A 13011-nucleotide genomic window follows, 5' to 3' on the forward strand; every position below is an offset into this window, starting at 1 on the left:
TCACCCAAGGCTAGAAGGAAAGAAAACTGTATAATCTATGGCTTGCTTAAGACTTCATGGTGGCTAGAAGCAGAGCTGGAAAGATCTGATGGGAAGAACTTGTGACTGGAGAACTGAAGAGGTTTATGCAGAATGGGATTTAGCTCTCTTGGCTCTGACTATTCTGAAATATCACTTTTCGGCAAACCTACACTTCAACATGTGTTCCTTGAATTAGCAGTACTATTTCTGTTACTGAGTATAAGATATTTCATAAATACTACTTTGTATTCTTGATCTGTAAAGCAGCCAGACCAGCCCTTCAGATAGAGTGCCAGGAAATCAATATTTCCCAGCTAAACAAATAATAGGAGAAAAAAGGGTCTAGAAGGAATTCAACGCAATGTACACTGTATTAGGAGTTATGCCAAGCATATACTACCTCTTTTGTTGGAATGAACAACTAGGAAGGTCTCTAACAATAATTTGATCATGAAAGGGTAAAGGAGAGCAAAAAAAACCCCAAAACAATTCACAGGCCCTATTCAATCACTATTGAATAGATAGATAGTGGTTCATAATATGCAGCTGGTGTCAAACAGAAGAAAACTTCTTCCAAGATGGGCTAAGGGGAAATGGGAAATGTATTCTGTACATCTCGGTGTTGGTCAGGCAGGAAGTTCAGGATGTGCTAGCTGCTGAATACCACTTGGATATTTCAAACTACAAGCATTGTTACATCATCATCAAGAGTACCTGCCTTTCTCACTCTCTGTAGAAGTTAGCAATGCCCAGCCCTATGTGAAAGAGAGAAGTGTTGCAGCACCTGTCCAAACTACATTCAGTATAAATGGGCCCCAAGTTCTCAGAAAGCACTTATTCTGCTGCATTCTGCATGGATTGGGGTATTCTTCCCCTGAATAGAAGTACTTTGCAATTCACTGGAATTCCAATAAAGTTGCTCAAATAAATGGCTTTTACTTTAATTTAATTATATTGCACTGACCAATTAGGCAGACATTTACAGAGGGAACTGAAACCATCATAGCAGACTTTACCTCAAATGGAACACACAGTTTACTCTCCCTACTGCAGTTGCACAAACATGCACAAAGACTAATGGTGGCCAAGAAAGCCATATGTCTTCCAAAAACAACAGACTGGATGACATGAGCCCATCCCCGCCACATGCAGTGACTCGTTGTGTAGTATCTGGTGATTGAGCTATTAGTAACCTTTTGGCATAAGGTGATTGCAGCTGTGTAAGTTCACTTTTGACAGAAATAACTGAGCGCTATCCTTAATACTTTTTTATTTGCACTAACACACAGTTTTTTCAGGACAAGCTTTCTGGGGTGTGCACCCCAAAAGCTTGCCCTGAAAAATTGTATGTTAGTGCAAATAAAAAAAGCCTCATGGACAGTGCTAAATTGCTTCTTTTGGTATAGTAAGTCTTTCTATCTTCCCAATACAAAAGATAGGAAACAGCAGCCCCACTGCACAGAACTTTCCAACAGGTTGTCTTGAAGATTTTATCTATACGGTCATGCTATAGTTAGTAGTAGTTCATCACATTCAACTCAATTTGTTTATTAATGTTGACAATGTTCCACAGCTCATCCAAGTGACAAATGAATTAAAGTGAGTGTTGGGAGCATTATCCACCTTTTATACTCACATTGGAAGCATAGTCAACTAAATCCAAACATTATGATGTAAATAAATGTGTCAGGCAAATGTTGAATATTAAAGAACATGACTGAAGGTGTGAAAAGTTGTGAAAACACCCTGTTATAATTAACATAATCCAGTCAACATGGTGCCGAGAAGTCTTGGGCATGTGCTAACTGATTGAGTTACACAGCTAAAAGTGTAAATTGTTGTCAAATTGCAGGGATAAAGCTAAAAGTAGTTAGTCACATTAAACCAAACTTGTTCTGTAATATTGAAAATGGTTCACCAGTCATCCAAGTGGCTTCCTCAGTTCAAATCACATTGTGAACATCCCCAAGCATTTAAACCCACATGAGCAACTTGGTCTATTATCTAACAAAGTGACTAAATGTGAAACATTGGGAAAACACCCTATTTGTAATTTACATAATCCAGTCATGAGGAGCCATTAGTCTGGGACATATGTTAATCAATTGAGTTGCACAGCTGAAGGCGTGAATTGATGTCAAGACTTTAGAACTGCATTATAGTGGTTGTTCCTGTTCAATATTAAAAACAAGTTCAAGCGAATGTAAATAACAACTACTAGCTTTCTGAAAAGTTGAAAAGTATTGATGTGCAATAAAGAGCAAATTTTAAATGTGTTTATTATCCACAAAGGTAGCCCTAGACACCCCTATTCTTGCATTTGATTGGGGACAAACTTTTTAATGGCCTTTCTAAGGCCAGTCGGGGTGGAAGCCAATTAACGTTTTTGAGCAAGAGAAGAAAACCCAAATACAGTGGGGCAAAAAAGTATTTAGTCAGCCACCAATTGTGCAAGTTCTCCCACTTAAAAAGATGAGAGAGGCCTGTAATTGGCATCATAGGTAGACCTCAACTATGAGAGACAAAATGAGAAAAAAAATCCAGACAATCACATTGGCTGATTTGGAAAGAATTTATTTGCAAATTATGGTGGAAAATAAGTATTTGGTCACCTACAAACAAGCAAGATTTCTGGCTCTCACAGACCTGTACCTTCTTCTTTAAGAGGCTCCTCTGTCCTGCACTCATTACCTGTGTCAATGGCACCTGTTTGAACTTGTTATCAGTATAAAAGACACCTGTCCACAACCTCAAACAGTCACACTCCAAACTCCACTATGGTGAAGACCAAAGAGCTGTCGAAGGACACCAGAATCAAAATTGTAGACCTGCACCAGGCTGGGAAGACTGAATCTGCAATAGGCAAGCAGCTTGGTGTGAACAAATCAACTGTGGGAACAATAATTAGAAAATGGAAGACATACAAGACCACTGATAATCTCCCTCGATCTGGGGCTCCACGCAAGATCTCACCCCGTGGGGTCAAAATGATCACAAGAACGGTGAGCAAAAATCCCAGGACCACACGGAGGGGGACCTAGTGAATGACGTGCAGAGAGCTGAGACCAACGTAACAAAGGCTACCATCAGTAACACACTACGCCGCCAGGGACTCAGATCCTGCAGTGCCAGACGTGTCCCCCTGCTTAAGCCAGTACATGTCCGGGCCCGTCTGAAGCTTTCTAGAGAGCATTTGGATGATCCAGAAGATGATTGGGAGAATGTCATATGGTCAGATGAAACCAAAATAGAACTGTTTGGTAGAAACACAACTCGTCGTGTTTGGAGGAGAGAGAATGCTGAGTTGCATCCAAAGAACACCATACCTACTGTGAAGCATGGGGGTGGCAACATCATGGTTTGGGGCTGTTTCTCCGCAAAGGGACCAGGACGACTGATCCATGTACAGGACAGAATGAATGGGGCCATGTATCGTGAGATTTTCAGTGCAAACCTCCTTCCATCAGCAAGGGCATTGAAGATGAAACATGGCTGGGTCTTCCAACATGACAATGATCCCAAACATACTGCCCGGGCAACGAAGGAGTGGATTCGTAAGAAGCAATTCAAGGTCCTGGAGTGGCCTAGCCAGTCTCCAGATCTCAACCCCATAGAAAACCTTTGGAGGGAGTTGAAAGTCTGTGTTGCCCAGCGACAGCCCCAAAACATCACTGCTCTAGAGGAGATCTGCATGGAGGAATGGGCCAACATACCAGCAACAGTGTGTGCCAACCTTGTGAAGACTTACAGGAAACGTTTGACCTCTGTCATTGCCAACAAAGGATATATAACAAAGTATTGAGATGAACTTTTCATATTGACCAAATACCTATTATCCACCATAATTTGCAAATAAATTCTTTCCAAATCAGCCAATGTGATTGTCTGGATTTTGTTTCTCATTTTGTCTCTCATAGTTAAGGTCTACCTATGATGCCAATTACAGGCCTCTCTCATCTTTTTAAGTGGGAGAACTTGCACAATTGGTGGCTGACTAAATACTTTTTTGCCCCACTGTATCTGGTCAAATTGGTGTAACACATTCACAATCTCCATGGTTTGTTGTTACTGTTAGTGAAGGTTTAGACTGGGGTAGGCAACCTCGACACTCCAGCTTTAATGAAACTAAAAATCCCAACATACCTCTGGGAGTTATGCATGTAGCCATTAGTGTTGCAATGCCTCAAGGGATCAGTAGTTTTATCACAGCTTGAGTGCCAAAGTTGCCCAGTTTAGACCTTTATCACAGGCTTATATTGCTGATTGTCTTTCCACTAAGGAGTATTCCCCTCTTTTCTGTCCCAGTAACTGTGTACACCTGGATGGTAACTGAGAGTAGACTGTCTTTTCTGAAACAGTTTATTTATATCCCCAAAACATTGGTTTAGCATAATTTTGTTCTGCTGACTGTATACTGCACTCTGGTGTGCTGTTTTTATATATACTTTTATCCTTGTACTTCGTGTTACATGAATTTGTAACTGAAAGGACCTCTGTGATTTTCTTGTACAGCTCATGCAATGCGGTGTGTCAGCTTCTCCATATTCTACATCCACTGATTTACCTAAATCACAACAATTATCTATAGATACTTATTTTGCGTGTGTTTTTTTTATTATATTATGCCATGGAATCTCTTTTGTTCCATATACTCCTATACCCCTATTTAATAAAAAATAGCAAAACAGTGTTGTACTGCTACATTCTAATTAATTTTCTATAATAGTGATGGTGGATCTGCCTAGCAGGGACCCTAGCATACTGAAAACCTAACAGAGGTGCTGCACTTTGTCTAATCTATTAAAAACTATGAAAAAGCTTGCCTGGACTTCTATTTTATATGCCATGCATATTACAGATTTATGTATCATTTGGAGGATGGGTCAAGCTTTAATACACTTCAGTTGAGTTATGTACTGCTGTTACTTGCACTTTCCTGCAACTCAATCCGAAGGATCTCCAGAAAAGCCTGGATAGCTGAGGGTGGAAGGGAGGTAGATTTGGTAGCGGAAGCTTCATTCTTCATCCCTTAACTCGTGTATTTTTCTGTCTTCATCAGGTTGCCGTTGTGCGAAACAAAAGTAACGCTCAAGTCTATGCCTTGAAGATAATGAACAAATGGGACCTTCTGAAAAGATCAGATGTGAGACGAGAGGACTTATAAGATGGATGGTGTAGGGGGGGGGGGGAGACAGAACTGATCCAGGGAGGAAACTAAGCAAATCACATCCTGTTTTATTCTGTGCAGGTTGCCTGTTATAGAGAAGAAAGAGAAGTTTTGGTGAATGGAGATAAGAGGTGGATAACACAGTTGCACTTTGCTTTTCAGGATGACAACTATCTTGTAAGTTACTTCCACCTGCCAATTAACAGACTAAAACAAGGCTTTTGAGATTGAGTCAACCTATTAACTCTGATAGGAAAACACATTTTTTTGCCTGTACCAGCCAATACATTTTTTTTTCATTCTATCACATTAGAATGGAAATATAGTGTGATGTTGACTGCAACAAAAATGTTTTGGTGCTTTTTCCATAAGAGCTGCAATATGAAAACGTATGTCTTTATGTTGGAGTTATTATTCTTTGTCTGTGGTAAGATGCAGCCATTTAAAGGAGAAGTGTGGGCATACTAAAAAAGTACACATACATACTCACCTCCCTGCTGCAACATTAATTTGATGCTGCAACTGTCCCCTGCCTGGTCCAAGACCGGAATCACTTGTGCGATTACATGACTGCTGATCGCTCCGTTCTAGGTCCCCTCCAGCACTCACTGGAGTTCCAGTCTGAGGAGGGGGCAGGAGCGTTTAGCTCAGGCTCTCAGTGGCTCACTGAGAGGCAGAGCCAACTGCCAGTCAGACATCTGAGTGGACCCTGACATTATCCAGTGCTTTAGCCCACTGTTGGCCGATTCTGGGTCACACGATAGCACAAGTACAGTAAATGCACTCCTGTGACCCAGAAGAGAAGTATGGCCAAAAACGCCTAAATTGCTTGACAGCTCTAGACTAGTAATAATCTTAAGGCTGCTTGCAAATTCCTTTGAACATTGATTATTCATTTATACTTTTAGAGAATTTGTTTGTTTTTTTGCAAACATTAAAAAAACAGACATAACATCAATGTTATAAAAAGTTCAATGGCCTTCAGTTTTTATCTCAAACAAAAAGCCTTCACTTGTCTTTCAAAAGGTATATTGGATTTTGGTATTTGTCAAGGGAGAACTCAGCAATCAATTCCATTTTTTTCCAAAATTAAATCTCAACTTTGGTCAAACAGATGTCAACAAAAATATCATTTAATGCATTTATATGTTCAATAACCTTGTGTAACAGAACCGTCCCCAGTCTGCGCTTGGCTACTTCCGTTATAATACCGCTTTCCCGTCTGAACACTGACAACAGACACCACAGTAGACCATACAAGACTAGATGACACTAGTCTTGAAGTAAACCAGGAAATAGACTACTTTATTTTAACACAGATACAAGATATATACATTCAAGGGAACAACCCCCCCTCCCTGCATAATGACACAGAGCAGGGCAATCTACCTTTAGTAACAAGAGACACACCAACAGACAGTCCCATCAGGAGAGAGGGCTGCTGGAAACACCCCCCACCAAGCCAATACACAAACACATACATCCCATATTAGTTAGCTCCCAAGCAAGACACACAATAGAACAATGGGATGCAACCACATGGCATTAAACAATCAACAACCCCCCAACCCAATATTAGGCCAGATCACCCTGTATCCCTAACAGGCACAGGGTGACTTACACATAATAGGGATATGGGGAGCTGAGACAGGGGTCTCCCCACCTCTCCAAAGTGAGCTGTGTTCCATGGTCCCCCCACCCAAAGTGACTCCCGTCACACCTTGTGCCGCAGGTATAGCTGTGGCAGTATAGAGGTGGGCTTTATTTCGTGCTGCCATGTATATTCCTGTATGTTTGTGCTGGAAGTGAGCGCTATCGCGCTGTCACCAACAGCTCCTGGTCAAATAGCAACAATCGATAGCTGGTGGGATGGACTGTAACAACAATGTAACATCTCCAACTATACAAACATTTTAAGAGCTGTTGGGAGACAGTGCTAAGGGTTTACAAATAATAATATGTATTTTAAAAGAAGCTAATGTAGCAGAGGAGTGAGCTGCTGCTCCTCCTTCACAGTACCATCAAAGGCTGGGGTATGTGGCAAAGGAAAGACAGGTCAGCAGTCTGGCTGTAGAGTATGGCAGGACTATGTAAATCTGGATGGAATATAAATGTTTGCCCGGAGATGAGAATTAGCAGGGCTTTCTCTACACTAATACATAAGCTTGTTAAATGTAAACTTTAAAACATCCCTGACTTATGGGTTTCTATAGACCTTGCCATGGTAAATTAATATATGCCAGGCAGATAGATGCCTTACGTGCTATGATATAATATGCTGTATATACCCTTCAGTATTATACATACCGGTAAACCTCCAGACTACTTTTTCCCCTATATTACTATGTATACTGTATATGCTCCAACCTCTATTGTTCAGACAGGAAAGCTTGTTAAGAGGGTAGGGAAGCATTTACCAAAATACCCTCTCTAATATTATAGGGAAAACTGAGAGCTTCAATTTAATGTCTAGAAAACGATGAGCAAAAAAAAATGTTTGTATGGTGAGTCTGGGCAAAGTCACCAATCACCCCAAGGAAAATTGTAACCCTATTCAGATAATAAATTGATTTTAACATTTTGTTTCCTTTATTAGTCACTGCATATACAGGGGATCAATAATCACACTGCAGAGCCAGCCCATAACAATAGTCATCTCTAAGTGGCAAATTTGGCCTCCTTTATTTAGGTGGCTGAAATATGTGTTTTTTTATGGCTATTGAGCAGATTTCTACCTGCACTAGAAAATAACAGTTAAAGATGAACATATTAAATCTGCTGTGAGGAAACACAGACAGTTTTTATTTCAAATACTTTCATAAATAAGGTCCAGCGAGGCACATGAACTATAGTTTACTGAGCATACTGTTCACATGACCATGCCTCCAGTATTGTTTTCTGCTTTATTCTTAGTACCTTGTGATGGATTACTATGTGGGAGGTGACCTGTTGTCCCTACTAAGTAAATTTGCAGATGGATTCCCTCCCCAAATGGCGATCTTTTACCTGGCTGAGATGATAATGGCTGTCAATTCTGTTCACACTTTGGGCTACATACACAGGTGAGTTCATTACTGGTGATGGCAGAGGGTCATGGTATTGTTTCTTGAGTTGCCTTTATGTTTCTCTGTATTTATGTCCTCATCTTCCTCAGGGATATCAAGCCAGACAACATGCTTTTAAATCGATCAGGGCACATCCATCTGGGGGACTTTGGTTCATGTTTGAAGCTCAGAGACGATGGCACAGTAAGTCCTTCCTCTAAATTGTGCTTCTCTCTATAGCCTTTCACGTGGATTGTTGTGTTTAACTAAAACATTTTCTCTTTTTTCTAAGGTGTCCTGTTCTGTTGCAGTGGGGACCCCTGACTACCTTTCTCCTGAAATCCTTGTTGCCCTTGAAGACCATGGTTTATCTTATGGTGTGGAATGTGACTGGTGGTCTATAGGGGCTTGTGCTTACGAAATGTTCTTTGGGCACCCTCCTTTTTATGCTGAGTCTGTGGTTGAAACATACGGAAAGATTCTTCACTATAAAGTAAGGAAAACATTTCATATTATCTGTTGTGCTTCTTCTTTATAGCTTAAAACACAAAAGGCATGTATTCATTTTGATTAGTGGAAACTGGTGGATCAAAACTTCCTGTGAAAATATTCTTCCTTTTCTTGGAAGCACAGACAGGATCTGATTAACATCCTCTTCTATCATATAAGTATATTAGGACATGTTCTCTGCCATTCTGGGATATAGAGATTGTCAATGATAGTTATTATCACTGAGAGAAGGAAATATAACAAGGTGAATTAAAGTTGAACTATGGGCAAAATAAAAAATTTGGTGCTGTCTGTTGGTAGAATTAAGGGCTTTTAACACAGGTGGCCAGGGGGTGGTAAAAATAGGCAGCTAAACCTCTGTTTTTCACTTCTGACCACCTAAATTTTATCATTAGAGCCACATGAGGCTCTACACATGGCACAGCCAGAGCAGTTTTAATTTAGCTTTAGAGTTTAACAGGTGGCATTATCTGCCAGACTCGCCCTGAAGAAAATGAATTATATCAAATTTATAATTCAGCACTTATATTGATGGCAAGCTTGCAAAATATTTGGTTTTTATGATTAATCATAATTAATATTAAAATGTTTGAATGGTCACTTTAAGCCGATGATAATATTTATTTCTTCAGTAAAATAAGCTGAGACAGTTAAACTGAGACAGCTGAACTAGTTATCCAGCTGATAGCTGAGTATTCTATTATAAGGTATAGCTGGTTACAGGACTCTGGTGGAATATGACAAGGGTGTTAGAAGTGGCTCATAATAGAACAAGTATTACATTATGTATTTTAATAGTATCTGTCTGTATTTCGCTTATGATTTAGAAGTTGGTAATATTGTTACATATGTAGATTAGTGGTTATACATTATTGTGATGTTGTAAAGATACGTTCTTAATTTATATTATCATTTAAATATGAGTAGCTGATGTTACATCACCAGCTTATTATGAACATCACATATGTACCTGTCAATCAAATGGCCATATATGTGGGCTTGTAGTTTTCAATGAACTACCACGGCGCTGTGGAGCGCCGTGGCAGCTCATTGAAGCTTCCTGTCAGAATATCTGCTTGCTCATACATCCCGTATGGCAAGCACATATTCTGACAGATCTGCATGAGACCTGCATGGCATCAGCAATTTACTGGTCGCTGGTGCAATTCTTTCCAGGATCCTGTAGACAAAAATAATAAATGCACATTTTTTTACCCGCAAAAAATGTGCATTTATTATTTTTGTCCAAAAGGTGAACTTATCCTTTAAATACACAGATTCTTAGGGTAATTTAATGCAGATAAGGCACTAAGTGAGTTTAATTACCATCTTATTCAGCCACAGAACCTGTGTAATTAATATCCGTTTGGTTTTAAAGGGATGATGGCAACCCTACTATGTACACCAGTTTAATAGCAACAGTTTTTTTTTGGGGGGGGGGGATTGGGGTTTAAACCAAATTACATTCCCAGCAGTGTTATATGGTTTGTCCAATCCTTGTAACTGTCACTTTTGCTGGACAGCTTTGTCAACTTGTAAATATGGAGAAAATATATTTACAGACATGCAAAAAAAAAAAAATACTGAATACTAATATTTCAGATATTAACCTGGTACTATTATCCTAATATATTATTTTTCGCTATAGCAGCCCATAAGGCCCCATTCACATTTGCAAATAGAACCACTTGAGATTAGAAGCAGGAGACCCGGCGGGGGTTCTAAAGATTAGCTGCGGGCAGGAATCCCCATTAAAAGTAATGGGAGGCAGACAGCTCCTGAAGCTATTTGTGGATGCTCACATGAAATAGCTCATGGAGAAATTACCTGTAAATGATTGGCTGTGGATGCGGACTACCTGTGTCCAAGGTTGAGTATTCACAAGTAATCACTGCTTGAGCGATTGCATGTGAATAGCTGCGGGAGCTGTAAGCCTCTTGATGTTTTTAATGGGGCTTCCCACCTGCAGCTAATCGCAGGAATCGCTGGGTCTCCTGCATCTAATCACAAAGGGCCCCATTCGCAAGTGTGAATGAAGCCTAAAGTCTCCACTGTTGTGTGAATAAATTGGATAGTTCTTTAACCCTGCTGGTCAAATTTTAAGGATATGCAAAGAGATTTAATTAGATGGAGTTGGGAATCCCTGGCCTATAGAATCTGAGACTTGTGTTAGATATCCCGAGATCACCCTATCACCCGATGACTAGATCACTGATAGACAAAGATTTTTCAGATGGTGTGACCTGGTGTACTCAGGCAAAGCCAGGGCAGACACTATAGACTGTGTCAATGGTATGAACTTTGAGTCTTTAACTGGAGAGTATCTTTAAATATGACTTTTTCCTTTTTAAATAGCACTCTTTTATCACTATATGGTCAGTTTATCTCAAATATGTAAAACTGGGCAGTGAAATTGGAACATACAAGAAACCACAGTGGAGGTAATTAGCCAGGGACATTGGATTTTTCCTATGACAAGACCAGAATTTATTACTTCTGTGTACAGACAGTGACAGATGATTTTCTTACTTAAGCCTTTAAATTTTTGTCTTTCTTTTTTTTTTTCTTGTCTAAGGAGCACTTTAACTTCCCCTCCTCAGTCAGTGGTATACCACCTGAGGCTTTAAACTTCATCTCATCAATCATCTGTGAGCGGGAAAACCGTTTGGGCATTGGTGGACTCCAGGATTTCCAGATGCATCCACTTTTTGCTGACATTGACTGGGAGGGTCTTAGGGACTGCATGCCACCTTTTGTTCCCGAGTCAGGGGGAGCCACAGACACCTCCAATTTTGATATTGTAGAAGATCAGCTTTCAGAAATGGTCAGCGGTGGAGGCGTAAGTATGGGTATGACTTATCACTCTCTGATCAATTTAAGGGGTTAGTTCACCCTCAGCTGTAATGAAAGAATTAAATAAAGTGTGCTTGGCTTAAATCCCACTGGGGAGTCTGGCTATGAGATCTCTGTACTTGAAATCCTATATCCACCTCACTAGTCACAGCCATTGTGAAAAGATCTTACTGCATTTTTCATTTGTGTTAGGCCCCTTGAACGCAGTCGGACCACATGTCCGTTGTTCATCCATCAGTTGATGGATAAAAAATGGACAGCAATGTATTTTTGTGGACCAATGGATGTGAACAGATAATCGTCCGTTTACTATCTGTTTATATCCATTCCATTTATGTCCATTTTTAGACAAGAAACATTTTTCGTTTATACTTTTGTCACCTCTGATTGGTCTCTGCAAAGCAAAAACAGTTGCAAAAACGGATGTAGACCGATGTAAACTGGTGTAAACTGAGCTGAACTAAACACTGACATAACAAAACTGAATCTGGTGATGCCTGTGTATTATTGCGTACACAGCAGGAGATGTGAGGCTTCACAACACAGCAGGGTGTGTGTAAAGCTGGGCACTCCAGAGCAACAGTCTCAGCATCAGCATCCATGAGAGCTACTGTGGGGGCCTAAAGGGAACAATCAGGTTTACATTTCATTGTATGGAAAAAGCTAACACAAGGATTCTGCCTGGTCACTATTTACCAACAACTCCCAGTTTGTGCATATTTTTTTGTTCAAGGTATAATGAATCAACCCCAAAGTGTTATTATATGGATCAACTGATTGATCTTAAAGTGGAACTACAGTGTATGTGAGCACCATATTTTATTTTATTTTTTCAAAGCAACCCCCCCCCCATCCAAACATACTTCCATGCTTTCTTTTGCTGAGAAATAACTTAAAAATACACCCCCTAGTATTTCTGGCCATGGCCATCCTGAGGTAAGGGCAGATGATTAATGCAGCAATTACTTCCTGGAATCCATCTTTCCTTAGCTCAGGCTTGCAGACAGAAGGGTGTGCTTAGCTGAGAAAACCACTCCTCCCCTTCTGAAGACTCCTGGGATGTATGCCTAGACATGGAAACCAGGAAGTAACTGAAGAAATGTAAAATGCCATTTAAAACAAGTAAATATAATACTGTATACGTTCCTATCTATTTACTAATGCTAGCATCATAAGGATTCAAAATAGTCATTGTTGATTGAGAGAGTGAAGTTCAACTTTAACCGCCTCCCGCCCACCATATAGTACAATGACGGGTGCAAGGCGGTTCTCTCGTTCTGGGAGGACGTCATATGACATCCTCTCATTCTAACCGCGCATGCGCAGCTCCTGCAGCGTGCGGTATGCTGTGTCCCTCAGACACAGCGGATCACTGATCAATGGAAAGAGCTGAAGATGTCGGCTCAAAAATGTGAT

General features: G+C 40.2%; 1 protein-coding gene across 2 annotated transcripts in view; it reads left to right on the plus strand.

The window, feature by feature from the left end:
* The window catches only part of DMPK (DM1 protein kinase), an 82039-nt gene that overhangs the window by 44497 nt on the left and 24531 nt on the right, over positions 1 to 13011 (plus strand). For both annotated transcript variants that reach the window (XM_089651994.1, XM_089651995.1), the window contains exons 4-9: positions 5081 to 5164; positions 5270 to 5365; positions 8102 to 8250; positions 8343 to 8436; positions 8525 to 8725; positions 11318 to 11581. In XM_089651994.1, coding sequence (XP_089508120.1) covers positions 5081 to 5164; positions 5270 to 5365; positions 8102 to 8250; positions 8343 to 8436; positions 8525 to 8725; positions 11318 to 11581 — 888 coding nt within the window. The remainder of the gene's footprint in view (positions 1 to 5080; positions 5165 to 5269; positions 5366 to 8101; positions 8251 to 8342; positions 8437 to 8524; positions 8726 to 11317; positions 11582 to 13011) is intronic.

The sequence above is a fragment of the Staurois parvus genome, unplaced genomic scaffold, assembly GCF_062004578.1.
Source record: "Staurois parvus isolate SC_StPar_1 unplaced genomic scaffold, SC_StPar_1.0 ptg000668l, whole genome shotgun sequence".
In the NCBI taxonomy this organism is placed as follows: domain Eukaryota; kingdom Metazoa; phylum Chordata; class Amphibia; order Anura; family Ranidae; genus Staurois; species Staurois parvus.